This window comes from Nothobranchius furzeri, chromosome 10, assembly GCF_043380555.1.
Source record: "Nothobranchius furzeri strain GRZ-AD chromosome 10, NfurGRZ-RIMD1, whole genome shotgun sequence".
In the NCBI taxonomy this organism is placed as follows: domain Eukaryota; kingdom Metazoa; phylum Chordata; class Actinopteri; order Cyprinodontiformes; family Nothobranchiidae; genus Nothobranchius; species Nothobranchius furzeri.
Window position 1 is genome coordinate 67,759,364 of NC_091750.1, and position 23,619 is coordinate 67,782,982.

The 23,619-nt window shown below is 41.9% G+C and overlaps 1 protein-coding gene across 1 annotated transcript; it reads left to right on the forward strand.

Moving 5' to 3' along the window:
• Positions 1-13,007, forward strand: lrrc32 (leucine rich repeat containing 32). The gene is made up of 3 exons (XM_015961900.3): positions 1-184; positions 1,660-1,756; positions 9,396-13,007. The coding sequence occupies exons 2-3, from the start codon at positions 1,667-1,669 to the stop codon at positions 11,262-11,264; spliced, it is 1,959 nt and encodes a 652-aa protein (XP_015817386.3). The 5' UTR covers positions 1-184; positions 1,660-1,666; the 3' UTR covers positions 11,265-13,007.
• Positions 13,008-23,619: the final 10,612 nt, after the last annotated feature.

Sequence of the window (23,619 nt, forward strand, 5' to 3'; positions counted from 1 at the left end):
GAAGAGGCAGAGCGATGCTGGATATTTTTACAGGATGTGATGGCTGGACAGCAGCCGGAGTCGGGCCGATGTGGAAGCAGGAGTCAAACAAGCTTCTCGGTTTGTGGGCGTCGGTATCAATCTGAGTGAGCGTCTGAGGATGTGAAATCAGAGGTGCTGCAGAGAAGATTAGTCGCCCACGGAGGTAAATGTGGAGCTTGTCTTACATGGAGGGGCTGCTTTAGTCATGTGGATTTAGTTCAGGAATAATGTTTCATAAAAGGTGGCAAAATATTTAATTGTGTGTTTTATTATCTGAATTAAGTTGCTCATAAGGTAGAAAATATTTAATTTTAATATAATAATGTCAAATTATAGGAGGTTGAGAGGCAATTTTTATTTAAACAGGAAATTATAAAATTGGTTTAGGTTGTGGTTTTATCAAAATAAAAGACTCCCGCTTCACTTTTACAGTCGATAATAAAGCAGCTTAAGTACGATTCCTGCAGAAATAAAGTGTTGAAGTGTAACAAAAACGAGTTTTCAGATCAATCTTTGGTCCTTTTCTTGAGAACACGACGCCTCTGACTTCATTTTATTTATGTGACAGATTCTTTTACTGCAAAAAATGAGATATTCTCTCAGAACAGGTGAAGATAATCTAAACTTTTCTTTTGTTTGGGATTAAACCGCACATGCATGTGCTAAAGCAGAACCCGAGTGGATTTATCAGATAGAGACTGATTATTAGAGATTAGTTTCATTTGTCTTTTAATATTTCCTTATTTTATTTATTTATTTTTTCCAAAAACAAACTGGATACATGTAACAAAGAAATAGAACATCTGGCCTTTAAACTACAGAAAAATATCCTCTGTAACTCTATCCTCTGGTTTTCGTCATTTTTAAATGAATCATGTAAATATTTATGAGCCAATATAGATGAATTAGATTAATAATTAAATCATTACACAATTTTGGGGTCTCAAACATTCATAACTGAAATAATAAATGTAATTTCTTTATTGAAATGTGTGAGAATTATTGCTATAAAAGAGGGAAACACTCTAATGTTTTATCAGATTGTGAAACCCTGTCTGCTTTCTAGAGAGGAGAGATTAAAGCAGCTCTGAATCAAAGATGTTCCTGTTCTTGTCTCGGACACACGGCCGCTTTGATTAATCAAATCTGCACTGAATCAGACAAGAATTTGCCCTTTTTTTTTGTTTCCAAGCCTTGAAAACGTTTTTGTTTCTGTGAAATTTTCACATGCTTATCAGCCTCCCGTCCTCATGGGTACTTACCATTACTTCATTACTAATGACTCCCACATTGTCTGCTCGGCTCTGCTGTTTTGGTTTGTTCAGAAGTAAAACCATCGGGAAACAAAGATTTTGAGCCGTAGAAACGATGAGCCACTGAAGTAAGACAAAACAGAGACTCCTCCTCGTCGTTCAAAACAACAATAATAACAGAGAAATTACTGAGCATGGATGGAAACCCACTGGTTTTCTGAGTCGCTCTGCTCCATAGGTGCCAGTTTAACGTAAACGTGAGATCAGTGAAAGGTCAGAGTGGGCAGCCAGGGCGCACTTCCTTCCCTTTTTCACTCATATCACCTCCAACATGCTTCCTGCACTCATGAGTTTCTGATCTGTGATCTGGACTCTCTCTGTGCAGCAGCGCCATGGCCGTCCTCCAGCTGCTCTTCCTGCTGTTGATCAGCTGTCCCGCCACGCTCGCGCGTCCACGCCGACACCTCCCTCCATGCCAAGTGGTAAGTACTCACTTTTCTTTAACTGTTACTGCATTTTCCCCTCATTTTTATTTCTAATTAAAATAAACAAAATTTACCTTAATTATTTTTAGAGATTTTTTTTATAAAACATCAACATTGCAGAGCAAAGAGGGTCAGTAGTAGAGTCATGTAGCTGTTATCTTTTGTACGTTCTTTCTGTGTTTGTCTCCAAATGAGCGTGCAGCCGCAAACAAAACGTCAGCAAGGTAAAGAAAAACCTTAATTGTGTTTAAAAAAGAACCAAAAATGGAATGTTGCTGTTAGCCAATCAGAGGCAAGATGTCCAACTATCAGGAAATAACTGTTCAAATCCTGCCGTCTAAAGCTACTTTCTCCTCCAGCTGATTTTTACATCCTCAAACAGGCGCACAGGAACATGTTTACCCCTGAGAACGACTTACAAGGCATTCATTCCTACTAGAGACCACTACAGATGTATAAACAACCTTTAAAGGGACTATAAGGAAGTTTGACAGTCAAAACATGTATAGAAATAATAAATTTCTTCTTTCTACATTCTCCTGCAATGCCCTGATCCTGTAGAATGAGCCCTGGCATTTTTACTGTGATTGCCTATTTTTCTGTAAAATCACAGAAAAAGAGAGCTGCTCGGGTCGAGCAGGCTGCTTCATGCGCGTTCACGCTCAGGCATAGCCCGTAGCATTTGCTAGCCATAGCTTTAGTCTTTGTCGCTGTTCCTAACGCCTAGTGACAAAGCTAGCTACATTTCTGAGGACCCTTAGCTACTTTCTGTAGAACTTTCTTCTAGATATTTCCTGCAAATTAGCAACAAAATAGCCATTTTCGCTTCGAACTGTTCTTTGGATTGACGTTGTTTCAGCTGTCATCAAGGATATAAACGTTACAGATAGATTGAACGTCACTGGTGCTTTAGCTCACCTAGTAAGATGTCTGACTCTCATGCAGAAGACCTGGGTTCGACTCCAGTTGTGAACATACACATCCTCCTTGAACTGTCACCTTAACGTGGTGGATGAGTTTGAATGTCCTAATGATCCTAGGAGCTATGTTGTCTTGGGCACTTTGTGCCCCAGGTAGGGTCTCCCATGACAAATTGGTCTTAGGTGAAGGGTGAGACAAAGAACGGTTCAAAGGATCTTTCATGGATGTAAATTCAAAGAGTCGGAGTACCCGGCCCGGAGGGTTACCGGGGTCCCACCCTGGAGCCAGGCCTGGGGTTGGGGCCCGTGAGCGAGACCCAAACGCATAGTGAGGGTCTGCTGGGAACGCCTGGCAGAAGATCCTGTCAAGACGGTCTTCAACTCCCACCTCTGGCAGAGCTTTGACTGCGTCCCGAGAGCAGTGGGGGACATTGACCGAGCGGGCCTTGTTCCACTCTGCGATTGTTGAGGCAGCTGTTGCTAGCTGTGGTCGCAAGGTGACCGGTGCCAGTCGTGGTGGCAACCCCCGTACCCGCTGGTGGACACCAGAGGTTAGGGGAGCCGTCAGGCTGAAGAAGGAGGCCTACAGGGCGTGGCTGGTCTGTGGGTCTCCGGAGGCAGCAGACAGGTACCGGATAGCCAAGCGGGGTGCAGCAGTGGTAGTTTCCGAGGCAAAATCTCGGGCGTGGGGGGAGTTTGGTGGTGCCATGGAAAAAGACTATCGATGGGCTCCAAAGAGGTTCTGGCAAACTGTCCGGCATCTCAGGAGAGGAAGGCAGCAACTCGCTCACACTGTTTACAGTGGGGGATGGAGAGCTGCTGACGTCAACTGGGGCTATAGTCGGACGGTGGAAAGAATACTTTGAGGAGCTCCTCAATCCCACCTATGCACATTCCGAGGAGGAACCAGAGCCGGGAGACCTGGGGATGGACTGTCCAATCTCGGGGGCAGAAGTTGCTGAGGTAGTCAAACAACTACACAGCGGCAGAGCCCCGGGGGCGGATGAGATTCGTCCTGGGTATCTCAAGGCTATGGATGTTGTAGGGCTGTCGTGGTTGACACGTCTCTGCAACATTGCATGGTCATCGGGGGTAGTTCCTGTGGAATGGCAGACCGGGGTGGTGGTCCCCATCTTTAAGAAGGGTGACCTGAGGGTGTGTTCCAACTATAGGAGGATCACACTCCTCAGCCTCCCTGGAAAGGTCTACTCCAAGGTACTGGAGAGGAGGGTCCAATCGATAGTTGAATCTCAGATTGAGGAGGAGCAATGTGGTTTTCGTCCTGGCTGTGGAACTGTGGACCAGTTCTGTACCCTTGCAAGGGTGATGGGAGGGGGCATGGGAGTTTGCCCAACTAATCCACATGTGTTTTGTGGATTTGGAGAAGGCTTATGACCGTGTCCCCAGGGGCACCCTGTGGGGGATGCTCCAGGAGTATGGGGTGGGTGGCTTTCTGTTAAGGGCCATTCAGTCCCTTTACCAGAGCAGCGTGGGTTTGGTCCGCATAGCCGGTAGTAAGTCGGACCTGTTCCCGGTGAGGGTTGGACTCCGCCAGGGCTGCCCTTTGTCACCGGTTCTGTTCATAACCTTTATGGACAGAATTTCTAGGTGCAGTCGTGGTGTGGAGTGTGTCGAGTTTGGTGGCAGGAGAATCTCGTCTCTGCTTTTTGCGGATGATGTGGTCCTCCTAGCTTCATCCAGCTCTGACCTTCAGCTCTTGCTGGGTAGGTTCGCGGCCGAGTGTGAAGCGGCTGTTGATGAGGATCAGCACCTCCAAATCTGAGACCATGGTTCTCGACCGGAAAAGGGTGGCTTGCCAACTCCGGGTCGGGGGAGAAGTCCTACCTCAAGTGGAGGAGTTTAAGTATCTCGGGGTCTTGTTCACGAGTGAGGGTAGGAGGGATCGGGAGATCGACAGGCGGATTGGTTCCGCGTCTGCAGTGATGCGGACGCTGAGCAGATCTGTCGTGGGGAAGAGGGAGCTGAGCCAGAAAGCCAGGCTCTGGATTTACCGGTCGATCTACGACCCAATCCTCATCTAAGGTAATGACCGATAGAACGAGATCGCGGATACAAGCGGCCGAAATGAGTTTCTGTTGGATAAATTATGGATACATAATTTATTATTTTATTTTTATTTTATTAATTATTTTATTATTTTTTAAACGAAAGCTTCATCCAGTTTATTTTACCCTGGCAACAGGCAGGCGTTTGACCTTGCCTCTTTCCAGTCCTGGCTTATCAGTAAGAACGCCCTGTGCCAACGCCTGTTTGTCTCCCTTTCGAGAGTCTAAAGCAATGTGTGTAAATGTGTGTGCGTTTTACCATTTTTGTGTCCTTAATAAATGCTTTTTGAGGGTTCTGGCTGAGAGAGCGAATTGCCTACCGACTCATGTGAATCATTTTATCTCTCTCTCCACTTTGCAAAGTCTAAATTGTTTATTGGTAAAGATTGGTATGGGTTAATCGATTGGCTTATTAATATAACCCCTACGTGTTGAACTTTCCCTCAGGTAACCCTGGATGGGACAATGAAATTACCTAACAGTTTCCTCCGTAGGGTGGCCGGGCTCAGCCTTAGAGATAGGGTGAGGAGCTCGGACATTCCGGAGGGACTCGCAGTAGAACCGCTGCTCCTCCGGATTGAAAGAAGTCAGTTGAGTTGGTTTGGGCATCTGGTCAGGATGCCTCCTGGACGCCTCCCTGGGGAGGTGTTTCGGGCATGTCCTGCCGGCAGGAGGCCCCCGGGTCGACCCAGGACACGTTGGAGAGGACGGTCTGGAGCTCCCTAGTTGGGATGTTGCCCCCGCGACCCGGATAAGCGGAGGAAGACGACGACGATATATTTTTTTACAGTAATAAGACGCCCAAATTTTTATTTGAGACTAGCCGAACGGCATTGAATTCACAGATAAAAAAGATGTGGGTTCAACTTTCATTTTGGAACAATTTTTCAAGCAAGGGAAGGGAATGATCTGAGCATGCAGGAGGACTGACCCATCTTAAACCTTTGTCAGCTGTGCTGAAGAGAAAGGTACAGAACCAAATTATTTAATTAATTAGCTGCGTGTTCTCCTGTCCTCTGGGCCACACACACACACACACACACACACGCGCACACACACACGCACACACACACACACACACACACACACACACACACACACACACACACTGCACATTCGGGCGGCCGACGAGAAAGTGCAGCTGCAGAGACAGAGGCACATTATTTTTATTATTTTGCTGTGTTCTTCTGTCCTCCGGGCCACACACACACGGGACTGTCTCAGCTGTTATTTTCGCTAAGGAGTGTGCACGTACAGCATGCACACCTCATGCACGAGCTTACTTTTGAAGCTGCAGTAACGCGTTAGGCCTGAGTGATGATCACGAGCATAAAAACTTCAAACTTCCAGTTCAGCAGGAATTTAGAGAATTTCCTACATGGTATGATCCCAAATACACAAGATTTTCTACAGTTTTCTGCTGCTGGTCATATAATTAGGCATAGATTCGTTATTTATGAACTTTTACACAAAAACACGAGTCACAATAATATGAAAATATATAAATCCCTTTAAAGTTGTAAAAGTTTGGTCATTTAGATGATTTTTGACTTCTCCATCATTCTCAGATGATTACCTTTAATTTGTGTCTTTTCTTGGAAAAAGTCTGGTCAGTAACGACATCATCTCCTGGTGTTTCTGATTTCTAAGAAAAACGGGAAGTTTCCAGTCATGCAGCCTCTCAGAGATCCACAGAAACCAAATGGAAGTGAATTAAAAACGAGAGAATCAACCTGGGACGAGCTTTGTTTCATGTCACCTTTTCTTAAAATAGACTCTCACTGAAAGTAAAAGTGTGCCACAATAGTTCTGTGTGGTCATCATGTTTCTAAATATACCAGAGTATCACATCAGGTTTTCCCACTGGGATCAGCATCAATAAAAGTGCTGCATTTTCCTGAACATCTCCTAAATTTCCCTCAGCTTTAATTCCATGTAATCCTATAAATCCCATTTTTAAAAAGGAAGGGAATGGTAATTGTCCCTCAGCAGATCACGGCTCGAGGCTTTTGCAAATGTTATTCAAATATCAGGAAACACTGGAAGTTTTTTTTTCCAGCCAGACAGGACAGGTGAATGCTGTCATAAATCAAAATAAACAATAGTTTGTGTGTGAAAGTGATGACAGAGGAGTGAAACATAGATGTAAGATGATATAGCAGCAGGGTATTTTTAAGGAGGAAAAAGGAAAGAAAAGGGGGAATAACATCATTCTATTTTAAATCTCTTGTATGGGGCCTGAAATAGAGAACAGGTCAGTAGTATGAGTACCCATCATGCATTTGGGCCAGATCGACATTTCCAGTTTCTGTCCAGTCTGGTGTCACTTCCGGTCTCTTTCCTGTTGTTTCTGCGGCAAGACAGCTGCTTTAAAGCAGTGATACATCTCCAGAAATCAAATCAAATAATAAATAAATTCTTCAGTTATTTATTTTCTTTGAAATTGTCATAAAAGTTATAATTTTTCATAAGCACAACAAATTTAGATTTTTGTTGTATCCTTGGCTTTAGCAATATTTTCTTTTTTAAAGCTGAAAACTTCAAGAACTTTTGGTCTAGAATCCCATTTGTGCTTTTATTTTTGTGGATACTTACTAATTAGAAAATATGGATATGACAAAATATAGTGATATTTTTTCCTGCAATATTATATTGATATTCAAAAGCCGTGTATCTAATTCTACATGCAAACATTTGTGTATTTTCTTCTCTTTTGGTGCAATTCAAACGCCGACCACTAGTTGGCAGCAGTGTGCAATGGGTTTTGTTTCCACCACTGAAATGTAAATCCCTCTATTATGGTTCAGATACCTGATGTTAAACACGTTAAGTATCAGTTTGGACTGTTTATTGGATTTTCTTATTATAAATTCAGTCTAAAAATCACTAATATTGTCTGACTGAATGTATCGCAATGTATCGTATCATCTCCCCTGTATTATGATTAAAGATGCACAATATATCGGCATCGGTATTGGCAGATGTTAGTCATTTTTTAACGTATCGGTATCGGTCCAATATATAAAACTGGGCAGATATAAACAAGCAATAATTTTTCCATCTTATTTCCATTTGTTTATCTGTTTCAGAGGGTGAGGGGGGTGATGTGTATTTGTTTAGTCATGTGACAGTGATTGTAATCATCTCAAAATCATAAATGTGTGTGGTATGTGTACACAATAATGTAAATTCAGCTTTAATAATGTTCATTCTATACAAAATCTACTGCTTTTAGATGCATTAGTGTCAGTATATCGGTATCAGCAAATATTGGTTATCGGCCATAACAGTGATATTAATATCGGTATCGGCCCATAATTTCATATTGGTGCATCCCTAATTGTGATACGTATCGTATCGCCAACATTTCACTAATGCACATCCCTGCTAATCAGCCATAGAGATACAAACAGAGCAAGAATTGGTTTGTAACAGAACCATCATAGGGTTGGTCCAGCAACCCAGAAATTTATATTGATATTCTTGGTTTTCTTGTGAAAGTGGTTAACAGTGAGTGGAGGCGGAATGCTTGTAAAAACAGGTTAGAGTTATAAAAAAATATGTTTTGAGGGAATTAACCATTTTTCCAATTTTATAAAAGTCTGTTAAATGCCTTTGTTCTATCCTGATTTGTTTATTTTAATTAGTAGGTGTAAATGAAATGGGGAAGTCTTAGCTGACTGAAGGCATTAGCGGGTGGACTGCGATCCAAGACTTAAAAAACTCCACCGTGCAGAACCAAAATCAACCTCAATCGCTGCTACAGAGCTTAAAGCTCTGAACATCCTCAAAGGGACCATAAAACGGGTTGAATGTTTGTAAAACGAGCCAAATTTACATTTCTGAAACATTGATGTTCTCTTTGCTGAACAAAAACTATCACTTCAAAGAAAGGAGATAGACTTTCAGGTCTAAGAGATGAAGCCAAAACTGAAACACAAAAGCTATTTTTAATCATCAGTTTATATTTAAATGCAAAAAGAGAAGTTCAAACGTGAAGTCATGTTTTTCTGGAGTGATCTGACTACACCCGTCTTAAACCACGTAAAATGTTCAGATTTGAATTCATTCGGTGAGAGATGAGTGTAATCAGCTGTTGTCTATGTAGGCCGTCTCTGATAGTACACATCTGTCACTGAGAAGAGTTCCTGCTGTCAGTGATACCATAAAACAAATGTTCTTTATTTGTTCCTCCATTCCTGATAACAGATCTGCGGTGATTCCTGATAACAGATCTGCGGTGAAGCGATCTGTGTTTTTGTTTACAGCCTTGGCCCATTACACAACTCCTTAAATATGCCAAGAAGGGAAGTGTTCTCTTCTGTGCTTCGAAGAGAAAAAGGAGGAGGTCGTTCTATGAGCTGTTTTAGGACACTGGATCTTGTGAACATGTGGTTTCTATTATAAACTAACTGATAACTTAAATATCGCAATTTATTAGGGTAAAAAGAGAAAAGAAATGAGAAAAGATTTAGATGTTGTTCTTTTTTATTGTAGAGAACAAATCTAATAAACTTACCTTTTTAAACCTCTGAAGACCTTTTTGTTGCCAGAACCCTGCCTCATAAACTGATCCTCTGCTTGAACATTTGTTGTGTGCCTGGCTGTGTGCCGACATCATCAGACCTGTGTGTTTGTCTCTGCCCACAGGTCCAGATGGATGTGCTCTGCAGCGATTTGAGCCTCAAAAGTGCACCAGCCAACCTTCCACGGGATGTCCAAATGCTGGACCTTTCTCGGAACCAGGTTCAAAACCTCACACAGGAAACTTTAGGCTTCCACACCGACTTCCATCAGCTGAACCTTCATTCCAACAGAATTCACTTCATCCAGCCAGGTCTCTTCAAAGATATGAAGGCTCTGAGGGTTTTGGACCTCTCCAAGAATCATTTAAATGTTTTTGCACAGTCCAAAACAAACGTTGGACCTCTTACAGGCGTGGAATCACTGGACCTTTCAAGCAACGGGCTGTACACGGGCATGTCGGACTACTTTTTGGCTGAATCTCCATCCCTGTCAAACCTTTCTTTGAACAGCAACAGCATCACAAAAATAGAGCAGAGCACCTTCAGCAGAGCTTTGTCCTTGAGGAAAATCAACCTCCGCAATAACGTCATCATGGAGATCGAAGACGGGGCGTTTGACCCTTTAGATCACCTGGCTGAGCTCGATTTGTCCAAGAATTCAATCACATGCATTATCGACTTCAATCTTCACAACTTGGAAATTCTCAATTTCAGCAAGAACAGCATTGAATTCTTTCAAAGTGCGCAGACAAACAATTCATTTAAACTTCGCTCTTTTGATCTGAGTGAAAACCAAATGCTTCACTTCCCTCTTCTCCCAGAAAATAATGTTCTTGAATTTTTGGACATGTCCCGAAACAACCTTTACAATGTCACCAACACGGGAAGTGCAGGAATCCAGAGAGACTTGGTCTTTAATCATCTGAGATCCTTGGACATGAGTTATAACAAACTCATCAATTTACCAGAGAGTCTTTTTAACCATATGGGATCACTTGAGGTCCTGAATGTGAGCAATAACTGTATCAGCATGTTTTCTGTCACCTCCACAGACATTTTAGAGAGAGTGAAGATTATTAACCTCAGCCATAACTCACTGCAGAGTCTAACGTTTGGAGAGAATGCTCTTCCGTCTCTTAAAAAGCTCCTCTTACAAGGAAATTACCTCACAAATCTGGATCAGCAAATATTTCAAAGACTACCAAACATCAGATACCTGCAGCTCCAACAAAATAATGTGAAGATCTGTAGCTCTCAGCAGAACCAGCACGAACCGCCACTAATGGACCAAAACAAGGAATCTCCTGGTTGTGTTTCCTTTTCTTCTGTTCCCAACCTGCACTTCCTGTTTCTTTGTGAAAATAACCTGAGGAGCCTTCCTGCTCATGCATTTGTGAACACCCCGCTGAAGTTGCTAGATTTGTCTCTAAATGCAGGACTAGACATTGACAAAGACTCTCTCTCTGGTCTGGAACACTCCCTGGTCCACCTCCTCCTTAGGGAAAATTACATTTCAAGCCTGAACACTGACCTGTCCTCACTGAAGAGTCTCAAACATGTTGACCTATCCACCAACCAGTTGACGACTCTGCCAACGTGGAACAAAGAGTCTTCCATTGAGTCCTTGAACCTGCAGAACAACAACCTGGTAACCCTGGACCACTCCACTATCCTCGCCTTGGAACGCTCATTAAAGACCCTGTACATGGGCTCCAACCCGCTGAGCTGCTGCGACAACCTGGGTTTCCTCCACATGGTGCAGAACTCCGCAGTCGTCGTTCCTGACATCGAGAGAGTGACTTGTGTCCACAGGGATCATTCAGAGCCAGTCAACATTGAGAAGGTGACCAAGGAAATGTGTCACCAGCCAGACATACCCAACTACACGGTGGTTGTTGTGATGTTATCTTTAGTTCTGCTCATTTTGTTGGGAATGCTGGTTAGATGTTACTGTTTAAGGAAAAGAAAACGCAACAGAGGCTTTCATGCTTAAAGCGAAGGAAAACTACAAATTTAAGGACTCAACTGTACGCATGTCAGTCCGAGGGGACCTGTTGGAGGATCTAAATGTGAATGTGCTGTCTGGTGCCTCTGATCACGGGTTTCCACTACAATAAGATCGGCGGGGACGTGTCAGTCAAACAAACTCAGCAACGTTTATGGATAACAAGTTAAAAACTAACAAAACCAGCAGTTTTGAGTGACAGAAAATTATCATTAACATAGAAGTGTGGACTTTCTGACTGGACTTTTACGTGTCACTTTCATTCAACATTTGAAAGCCTAATTTAGGGAAATGCAGCTTTCAATCCTCACAGTGTCCTGAAACAATACACGGTGGATTTGAAAGGAAGTTTCACTTTTTTGTTTTGTGCTTTTCTCAACGCCTCGTGATCTTCAGAGACCCGAAGAAAAGGACAAACCTGTGGCTGTCACCTTCCCCACAAACTGCAAAGACGTGTGACAGAAGTGTGCTTGAGTGAAAGGAAACATGAACTAGCAGTGTTAAACGTGTCCCCGACACCAGGTTATTGAATGTACAAAGGACCAACACTAAAACGCTTTCAGCAGATGGTAGCATCAACAGAGAAGATTATTTTGTACTGTAGACAGAAACTGATACCAGTCAAACTGCTTAAAATGCAGCATCAGGCGTTGAAAGGTTAGCATAAAGACTGAAAACAACATAATAAGCCAAGAACATGTTAAGTAGGAAACCTTTGAAGGTGCTGGTTGATTAACCGGTTGGGCCAACATCCTTACTTCATAATACATGGAAAATAATTCCTACGATTCAAGAATCCGATCATTGACATCTTTGGTTTAGAATATTCCCACAATCCCAAATTCTTAAGCCTCAAATAACTTGAAATCCAAGGATACCACCTTCTCTGAATCTTGTGTTTCCAGTGCAAATGTTCCCCTAGATCAAAAATTTGAGGTTGTTGAATGCCCACAAACCATTAAATATCTTTTAACAGGACTGTTCATTTATGCAAGTAGAATCTTTAAGTCCCAGAATGGCATTTTCCAAGGATTGTCCCTAAATATGACCCTTTTAAAAGTTATTTATTGTCTCAAAAAATTAGTAAAACACAATATAAATAATGTTTAATTTTTTTTGTGCAACAACATGGGAATCTGGAAACACAAGATCTAGTCTAGAGCAGAAGAAATCCTCGGTTTTTAGTCTTTATGCTTTGGTGAACCCAGTTCCTTATAAATCAGACTGGCATCCTTCTTTCTTTGGAGAGTCATTAATAAAACAAATTACCTTTTAGGGTTGAGTTGTTGAAACAAGAGGAGCAGACTAAAGGAACTTGGTCATGTCTCTAATGAAATAATTAATATAGCTGAAAATGAAGATAACACTATTAAGGTTTGTGAAGGAAAATGCTCTATTTATAAAACATGGTTAAGTGAAGTTGTTTCAATTTATTATTTGCACTTTAAACTTGTGTTTGTGTATTTCTGTCCTGTTTTGTGTGACTATTGACACTAAGAGCTAATATTTTTAGTATTCCATGCAAAAGATATGTAAATGTAATTTATTTTGTTATATTGTTCCTGTTTATCCCAGATCTGAGGTGCTGTTCCTATTAATCTGACATGAAAATGTCAAAGTGCCATTTTGGATTATTTTCTGGGGCAAAGCTCCAACATACATAACTGTGATATTGTGTAAGTCATGCATCATGAATATATTTTAATAAACTCAAATACAGTAAACAATAAATACTGTATTTTTTTCTTCTTTCTTTTTAGAGTTTTCCTAAATATGTAGCATTTTAAACATCACATCTGTAGGTTTGCTGAAAGTTTAATGACTTTTTCTGTCTTATACATTCAAACTTTTACTTTCTTGATAGGTTTGTTTAAGATTAATGTGTATGTTTGCACACTGAAGGTTAGCTAATGTTAATCGTTAGCTTAGCTAATGGCAACAGAAACTAGATAAATTGCATTTCTTGCAGAAATGCTGTTTGAATGCTGGATAGCTTAAACTGTTAGCTGAATCAGCTTAATAGCTGAACTGAAGCTGAAACTAAGCAAAACTGTCAAAATAAGCTGAATGTATTGAAAGATGTAGAAGCAAAAAGCACCAACAACCAAGTAAAGCACAAAAAGTAAGTGAATAATAGAGAAAAATTATCCTAAACAGCAGCAAACTGAAATCTGTGAACATTGTTTAAAAAGCTGGACAGCTAAAATGTCTAAACACCTGTTATTTCAGTAGGACAAGGTTAACAGTTTATTTTTACATTTAGCTGAACTGTGAAATTAGCAGCATATGCTAAATTTGGAAACTGATTGCTGAAGCTGCTGAATAGCTGAAGTGAAGCTGAAACTAAGCTAAACTGTCAAAATGAGCTGAATGTATTTAAAGATTTAGAAGCAAAAACCACCAACAAGTGTAATAAAGCTCAGACTATAGGTGGAGAATGGACAAAAAATGCTAAACAGCAGAAAACGTAAATCTTTGAACATTGATTTAAAACTCAAAATTTGAAATGTTAAACTGCTGGCATTTGAATGAGAATAGTTTAATAGGTACATTTTTACAATTGGCTGAACTCTGAATTTAGAAACATTTACTGATATCTGAAACTGATAGATTAACATATGTTCAGACTTAGTATGGAATTGATGAATGGTTGGATGAATGAAATGATAAATTGACTGTTGGATGGATGTTAGATGGTTTATTGGATGGATGGATGGATGAATAGAAGCATGTATGGATTTATATGTGGATGGATGGATTTCTTAGGCCAAGCCGATCGATTTGATGTCTCACATGTGTGGGTGTGTAAGTCCATTTAGCCAGAAGATGATTGACCTCTCAACCAATCAGGGAGCTGGCAGGGAGCGGTGCACTTTCCCACCTTCTGACGGTCAATCAAATTTAACTTGTTTCTAGTTATAAGTACAGATAGTTCAAAAACAGGAGTCTGTTGGCTCAATATTCTGCTTTTTATATTCATTCCTACGAGACTTGGTTAAAGTGATTTGTAGTTCTTTGTGTTGCCTTGGTAACAGATGACAGGAGTCTGCTTTAATAAAGCAATGCACAATGTCACATGACTCTTTTAAACTTTGAATAACATTTCTATATTAAAGTATGTTGATACAGTTGTGTCTAAAATCTTGTTAAATGTTGTTGCTAAGTACATTGCCATGGTAACGCAGAACACAATATCAAGTTAATACAAGACTCCTGGGACCAAGCAGGTTGAATTGATGTATCATATGTGTGGGTGCATATTTCCTTTTAGGCAGAAGATGATTGAAAACTCTCAGCCAATGAAAGAGCAGCGAAGGAAGAGTGGGCGGTTCCTGCCTTCTGACTAGTTTTAAAATGTCAGCTATGCTGCTAGTTTTAAGTGTATAGAGCTCAGAAAGATAAGAAACAGCAGTATGTTATAGGCTCAATATTAGGCTTTTCACATTTATTTCAATAAGACTTGTTTGGGGATATACTTATGCACTTGTGTTACCATGGTAACACAACAAATTTAAAATTGAATACAAGATTCCTGAGACCAAGCTGGTCGATTTGATGTGTCAAATGTGTGGGTGCTCGATCCTGCTTGGACAGAAAATGATTGAACACTCTCAACCAATCAGAGAGCAGCACTGTTTTCCTGCCTTTTCCCCTGGCTGTTGGAGGCCTGCAGCTGTACTCCTGTTAATGAGAGAAGCCTTTTTTAGTGAGCATGAGGGAGGGAGTGTGTGACTGTGTTTGTGTATGACTGTATATGTCAGGTGGGGCCTTTGACTCCTCCCCTCTCCTGGAACTTCTCTTGATGATATAGATCTTCGTCCCCCCTCCCCCTGCCATACCTGGTGTGAGGGGTTGTGCCTTGGTCTGCCTGTGTTCGTGGCAACCGGGTCTGGGGGTTTAAGATTTTGGCATCTGCCTGATAGATCCTGGTGGCTGCCTGGTGGGGTCTGGGTCCCTGGGCTCTGCTGGTTCCCCGGGTGGGGTGGTAGCCCCTGGGTCCCGGGCTCGGCCGGCTAGGGGGTGGGAGGCTGCGGGCGGGCCTGAGGGCTTGCCGATGATGTCTCCCGGGACTCTGCCGGCTGCTGGTTGTGGCCCCCCGGGGCGATCCTCTGTGCCTCTCGAGGGGGGTGGGGGCCTTTCTGGTTGCAGTCTCCTTGGGGTTCCTGTGTTCTGGGGCAGCGCCTGGATCTCTGAGACTTGGAGTTCCCCCCGTCTCCTGCGCATCTTTGGGGGGTGGATCTGTGGTCCCTCACACTCTCTGTTGGACGCTCCTATAGAGAAACCTTACATAAACAAGCGCGTGTACACACACAGGTGCTCACATGGTGCTCTCATATGTATGGGCTTGGGCACGTTCAACACAGGTCTTAAGACTATGGTGGGCACTTAATGCACTGTGATTTATTATCGTGATTCTTCAGTTAAACAATGTTGATTATATATTTCCTCAACAAGTTGACGCAGTGATAGCTTGATCTTGTTGTATTGTTGTTGTGTCCCATTTTTTTAGCCCTTTTGCTTTTTTTTTGTCTTTTTCTGCAGGTCTAGAAGCAGACTCTTGTTCATTATTGTTTATTTTTGTGGAACCCCCCCCCTCTCCCCACCTTTTCTTTTCCTTTCTCTTTCACCGCTGTCTCCGTGTCTGGTCGGAATTACAAAGCATTCAAAAACAATAACAATAAAGTTTTAAGTATCAGGCGTGACATTAAAAGCAGACGCTTTAATGCTCCACCTGAGAGTAAATCTGTAAGGCTTGTTACCAGCATTCAGACATCAATTCTGCTTGCTTCACAGCCAGACAGGACATGGTAAAAAAATATATATATATATATATATATATATATATATATATATATATACTTTTTGAGATATTCAGCTTTTTCTGCGATTTTTGGTCCCATTGAAATGAATGGGATTGCTCAATTTTCAGCTAAATCCTATAACTTTTTTGAACTCTTACTCTTATAGGTTAACTTTAACCTAGAGACTTCATTCAAGTTTTAATCAACTCACAAGTCTTTCAGCTATTACTGATTAAAAATTATTTTTGATATCTATTACAGTTTTCCTGAAATCACAGGTAGAAGTTGAGGTACGGCTAGAGATTTTCAGAAAAAATCACTAAAATTATAATGGGCAGAGATAGGAGCAATGACCCTCCTTTGCTCCATTTCTGGCATGGTCCTGAGAAAACCATAAGGCCAATTGAAATGAGACACACTGGCTTACAGCTAATGGATATACCTTCGTTTTGAGCTATAAATCATGAATGTACTCCAAACATTGTGATCATACGGTTCATTTGTTTGAGAATACCGTAAATCCTCTAATACAGGCCCGGGCCTGTATTTGACTCAAGCTCATCAAGCTCCAGGCCTTTATTGGAAGGAGGGCCAGAATTAGAGGCAGGCCTCAATTTCTATTTGAGCAAAATGAACTAATGGTTCGCTGGAGTTTTTGACAATTAAAATTGCGCCCACATTTTCAAAGTTAAACACATTTCTTTTAACAACGGTAGTTTCTGCTTCTGCCCTCTCCCCCCTCCCCCTGCGCAGCGGCCGCAAACTCACGGATGCGCCTGCAGCCTCTCGGAGATCCTGCTGCTCTAAACATTAAAATAATTATTTCATTTTCTGTTCCTCACTTCTGATTACCTTCAATGGTGTCTGTTTGTTGCAACCACCAGGTACAAAAACTAACTTGTTTTTATTTGACTCTTTCTGTCCTGCCTGTTTATTATCTTCCTGCATCTCCTCTCAATCCTAAAGAAAACTGCTACCTGGGTTCATGTATATTCACCTTATGAGTTACCTTTGAACTGCAGTTCTAAAAGATCTACCGACCGCAAAAACAGCGGAGTGCACGCTGCTTGCCGTCCACATCAGTTAGGTGCGTCACCAAGGACAAAACAGGTGATGCCCTCCGCTCCACAGCAGCGAAACGCATCAGGCACAAATAAAAGAATAAAAGACAGAAAACATAAAAGGAAATGAGCCGACATGAACGATTGCGTGTTAAATTAGTTTTTGAGGTGGCGACACCTGACTTGATACTGTTACTGTGGCCGTGCTCAGGACGCAAATGTCTGGAGCGCGTCAACAATCAGATCTTTGCATGCGCAAGCTGGTTAAGGTTAGGATGGGGGTGAGGGGAAGGTTAAATTGCAAGAGGGTAAAGGTCACAATTTGGTTAAATGTCCGTTTTACTAAATAACTACAGTCTGGTTGCCACTACTTCAAGGACTACTTTTGTCAGTTAAACTGTCCTCTGTGTGTCACCCAGCAAAGTTTTTATGTAATTTATAATTCCTCTATTCAGGCTCTGTCTTTTAAAATGATTTAAATAAGACAACAGCGAGGTACTTTCTTGCTTTAGTTTATTTTTGGCTGCACGGCGGTGCGTTTGGGTGACCTATGCTGTGGGGAATGTGTAAACTTGCCGCTAAATGGTGTGGATTCCCTTTGTAGGAGTCATATCTGTCAACTCTAGATGACAAATATGATAAATGATGAATACATAAATAAACGTAGGCTCCCCTGAGCAGCAAGGTGTGCAGATAACTTTTACTTTCATATTGTAGCATCATAAAATAATAATCAGTGATTATTTTCCTATTTTGAAGACAAAAATATTTACTTTTTGGTCTTTAGATCTGAATTCCTTTCATTCTAGGTGCGTTTATTATGGATTTAAAGGGATGGACCAACATTGTTGCTAACGTTAGACACTTTTCTGATCATTTTAATGTCATTTTCCCCGAAAAGCCCTTTTGAGACAAACTTTTATCTCACTGGTCTGCACTGACGACTAGTTTGAGACACAAAAACCTCAAAGAAAATATGCCAAACTTTTCTATCAGAATGAATTGGTGAAACAAATTTTCTGTTATTGAAAATCATATTTCTTCTGGTGCAGTTTTCTTCTTTGTGGTAAATGGCCTGTATTTGTATATTTCCTAGGGTTCCACAGCCCCCCAAGGCGCTTCACAGCACAATCCCATCCACACACTGTCACGATGTAACCCAGGAGGAGGTTACGACCCAAGATGCAGAACCAGGATGACACAAGGCAGGAGTAGTAGAAAAACGTAAAATCCTTTATTAGGAATAGTTGTCCAAAAGTAAAATCCTAGAGGGCAGGTAGCCAAAAACCTAAATCCAAAAATCCTAATGCACAAACCTAGAGACCAAGAGACGAAGAGCTCCCTTAAAGATCAAAACCTGGAGAACATCCAAATACCTAGAGACCAAGAGAGGGAAACGAGACAACACATTGAGATGCAGACAGGGTTATATACATAGAGGGAAACAATCAGGGAAACAGGTGACAGGTGTGTGGGGAGTGAGATCAGAAGGGATCAGGTGAGACTAATTAACTAAGTGGGAAAAACTGACTAGGTAAAATTAATCTACAGAGAACTAAAGATAAGTGAACTCCTAAACCTGAAAACTAGAGACCAGAAGAAAAACACTAACAGGGATGGGATAACTAAATCTGAAATCACTAAGGGGGAACCTTAAGGAAACCTGGAGGGAGCTAGAGACCTAAAGGGGCACAGAAACCTAAGGGGAACACCTAAGGGGAAAACCTGGAGTGGGCTGGGGAACACAAGGAGGCACATGAGGAACACGAGGCACATGAGGAACACAAGGAGACACATGACGGGGACCTAGAGAGGGCTGGAAAACACAAGGAGACACATGAGGGGGACGCAGGACGCAGAACATGACACACACATTCACACGCTGGTGGGAATGAGCTACCATGTAGCCGCAGCTGCCCTGGGGAACACTGACAGAAGCGAGACTGCCGTACACAGGCGCCACCGGTCCCTTCGACCACCACTAGCAGGCAAGGCAGGTTAAATGCCTTGCCCGAGGACACAACTGCAGCATTCAGGAGCTGGGATCAAACCAACAACCTTCCGATTGCTGGACAGCCTGCTCTACCTTCTTAACTACTGCTGCCCACATTTGTGTAATTGATCACAATGGTTTAAGGATTCTAGTTGCATTATGACAATAAAATGGAATAGAAAAAGTATAAGTGAAGCTTTTTATTGTTTTTCTGAGGCATGTGACTCAGATTAGTTTATTCTAGTTCTCTTAAGTGGATCTTTTTCAGTTGTCCTGTTCAATACCAAGCAACACATTGATTCTGTCAGAAACGTTATGATGTAATGCTCAGGTTGATATCTAAATGTACATACATTTAAACAATACGACACCTTTGACCTCTCTACCACAGCTCGCTCTGCTTCACTGCCATGTTTTTTCTTTAAACTCCCGTTTTGAAGCTTCATGCAAGATTTCCAGCTCTGTTAAGTAAGAGCAGCTTTATCTGAACTGTCAAACCAAAAAGCTTTTAACAGCGGCTGATTCAGACCCTCCGCCCGCTCCCCGTCCCAGGGGAGACTTCCTCGACCTAATTTACTGTCCAGGGTGGTACAGGAAGTTGTCCGCAGGCCATCCTGTTTTACGTCAAAGGGGGGAAAGCCTCTTTATCACTGTCAAGACAGAATGTAGCTTGGCAAAATATTTAGTTGGAAATGGGCTTTTGTGTTAGTAAAGCAGCTTCTTGAAAGTTTACCATTTGGCTTGCTGCTGGGATTATTTGGGGTTTATTTCATTCTCTTCTTTTATTCTCTTCTGCAGCGCTGCAGGAAATCCCGGCTGTAATCTTATTTCATCTGGAATCTGGATCCGTCTAGACGGTGTTTATACAAGTGGAAATGATCCCTCTTAATTACTTTAATTAACACAACTTTGTGATATTTTACAGAACAGTTTGATCTGTTTCATTTATTTTCATCAGCTAGAGCAATCTGTGTTTTATATTCTCTTGTGTAAAAGACACCATTTTGACCTGAAGGTTCAAAATGGAAAGAGTTCATCTTCAGAGGATCTGAAAGTTTGTGGTAGTCTGATTTTTTTAGATTTACTTTGTGTTTTAGTGACACGGTCTTACAGAAGCTGCAGCTTTCAGGCAGTTTTTAGTCCTTTGTTTCAGCACAAAAGCTTCAAAAACATCAAATCATGCTGACCTGAGAACCTAACAGTACAATATGTAAGACTTTTACAGTGAAAAAAATCACAAAACAGTCTAACGTATCAATTATGTTGGAAGGAAGGTTGCATGGAATCAGATTTCATTCTCAGTCGACTGGGGGGGTGTCAGTTTTCCCCCTTTTAAAAAAGCCAAAGAGGGACATAGTCATTGTTTACAATCTGTGAACCTGCAGGGTTGCAGAGTCTGTGCTAGCTAACGCCGCAGCGCCAGCATTTATAATTCAAGAGCAGTTGGCAAAATGCAGCAGCCTTTTGTAAAGATCCTAAACCCGTAAAATAAACGGAGTTATTTCTTTTACCTCTAAGAGGCCACCGTATCTTTTTGTTTCACATTAAAATCAGCTTAAAATAAAATCTCAAGCCACTTTTTCAATTACCAACAACTTGATATTATAGTGAGATGTATTTATCTACTCATCAACCTGTCTATGACTTGTTTTGCTTGTCATCTAGTCTTCTGGTGCTGATCTGAAGCTAGCAACGGCCATGAAACTCACTGAAGGAGAGTGAGAAAGGGACTCATTTGTTTTGAAAATGGGCTGCAGTACAGGATGCCTTCGTTCTTACATAATGCACCTTTAAATGTAGGGTCGATGATCCTGGAAAAAGCCATTGAAGAAAGCTACATTTTGACCATTTTGACACAGTTTAAAAGGTCCACTTTCTTTGTTCAGGCCCCACCTCCTAAGCCACGCCTCCAAAATACAGGAGAGTGCTGGATGCAACAAATGCTGTCAAACTATCTTACCTTTTTACCATGACATCTTTTCAACTATAATTCCAAACTCAAAGCATCTAGACAACAACCGCAGAGCCTCCAAGATTCTGACGAACTCCTCGTAGTCCACTTCTAGTCAGGAATTCTTCAGACTCTGTTCCCACTGAGAAGCCACTAGATCAGAGATCCAGAAGGGAGGACTGGGTTTATGTACCCTGGAAACCCCCTGCTCTACTCCCGCTAAGGCCACGTCACACTAGAACAGATTAGTATACTAGCTAATATAGCTAGCCCAGCTCTGGCTTCACTTCCTGTCCAGCTGTTTCCAAACCAGAAGTTGTGATTTAAGCACTAAGAGATGGGGTGTCCAATCCTGGTCCTCGAGGGCCAGTATCCAGCATGTTTTAGTTGTTTCCGTGCTCCAACAGACTTGATTCAGTGGCTGAATCACCTGTGCAGCGGCTCTTCAAGCTATGCAGAAGCCTGTTAATCACCTGCTGATTGAAATTAGGGTGGAAGGATGGTCAGACGGCAGCTTGATGGAACCAAATAGGATCTGTGGACATGCCGCTAAAACAAGAATCTCTGGTCCTTCAGAGAAACCATCTTGAAAGTTTTACAAAGTTTCTCGCTTCCACACACCTCAATCAAATGATTCAGTCACTTCCTCTGAGTTGGTGACCCCATAATAGAGGGACCAGACACAGAGCGTGATGAAACACTTAACTGAAGGTGTTTTATTGTGACGTGTTTTTACTTCCTGTTTCCTCTTGAAATGAATTCCTTAGAATTTGCCTTTTGAGTTCTTTGTTTGTTCCATGCTTCCCCATTTGCCTGTGGTGTTTTAGAGCTTTTAGTTGCTCTAAAAGCCCTCTGAGATTTGCAGTGTTAAAGTAATATCCTATTGTACAGCATCAACAGGACTCTGAATTACAGAACAAAGATTTGCACCTCAATAACTGGCCGAATGGATCGCTGAAGCTGATTACATCTGACTAAAGTGCTGAAACTTTCCCTCACAGGCAGAGTTCCACATAAGTGAACTACTGGGAGATCAAATGAGAGCTCTGCAGCTCTGTTTATTTTTCCAGAAGCTCCTCCGGGGCAAAGTGAAAAAATAGACAATAATAGAGGCCTTTTTTCCTCCGGGAGAATCATGGTCACGATCCAGTAAAAGGGAACTATTTTCTTCTCAAATCAAGTCCACTGCAGATCCACCAGATTGTAATTTCATTAATCCACAACACAAAGACAAAACAAAATTATGGAGGGGCTTTCACAGCTGCACCAACCCCACCAAAAGGCATCATTTCCTTCCGAAGAGTTTTCCTGTTTCCCTGTTCCAAAATTCCACCACCTTTCTGAATTTATTGTTCATGAGCACGGATAGAGTCAGTCAGAGGAAGCGCATGGAAAATATTTGTGTTTCCTTAATTGGAAACAGACATTCAGTCCTTTCATCCTCTCCTGCGTGACCAGGCTCTGGCTCATAATTAAACCTGCACTCATAGTTTGGTCATGCTGAGATCAGAAGAACTTGTTCTGGAAGACAAGACTTGATCAAAGCGCAGGTATCTGAGTCACACATCAGCAACTGGAGTGGAAAGTGAGATCGTCAGCTTCAAACACACGAAATAACATCTTTATCCTCCATTTATTGAAAATGACCCAAACATTTGTGCTTTTACCCCCAAAATTCAAAAAGACAGTCCCCTATAATTTGCATTTGGGACATTGATATGATCTCTGACGATGCCAGAATGGTGGCCCTGGAGGACCAGGGTTGGACATAATGACGGGCTGTATTCTTCCAAGGCTACATTTTAAGGCTGAATGCATCTCAACGAAGCAACAAAAGTGTTCTACTTAGGAAGATCCTCAAAATAAGACCCACAAATGCGTCCTCATTTTACACATATTTCAAGGACGGGTTCTGGTGTAGCCTTACTGGAGTCATTGCGAGTCAGATGAGAGATTTTGTTCTTTGAAAAATGTGAACGAAGCAGGAGTGAATCACAGTTTAATCAGCTCCACTCTGCCTGGACCGGGTTGGGAGTTTTCTCACTTAGGTAGCCTTGAATTTTCCCGAGAGCAACCAGACGTCTTTTCAGCCTTAAGTAGCCTTCAGTTGGCTGAAAGAATCTACCGCTTTGGCTTCCCGCATGCACGATTCTTTATTATCGATGCAATTTGCTGGGTTCCTCATATAGGACACTTTTTACTAATTGGCCTAATGAACTGAAATGTATTGAAATGTTTACTTTCTGAAGTGCCTTGAGACGATTCTTGTCTTCTGGATGCTGTGGAGTTAACGAGCATCTGACAGAAGCAGTTTTTCCTCTGTCCCTCACTGCTGACACACACACACACACACACACAGTGCTGCCAGACACAGCAAAGCAGGATGCAGTTGTGACAGTGTGAGCGTCCTGAGTGTCCCGATTGATCATGCGCCCTGGTTATTTGGCCAAGGGGATGTCCCTTTGGCTGACTGGTTAGTGTGCGCGACTCTCGCCCGGGAGTCTGGGGATCGAATCCTGCCTGAGCCCTCGTTTCT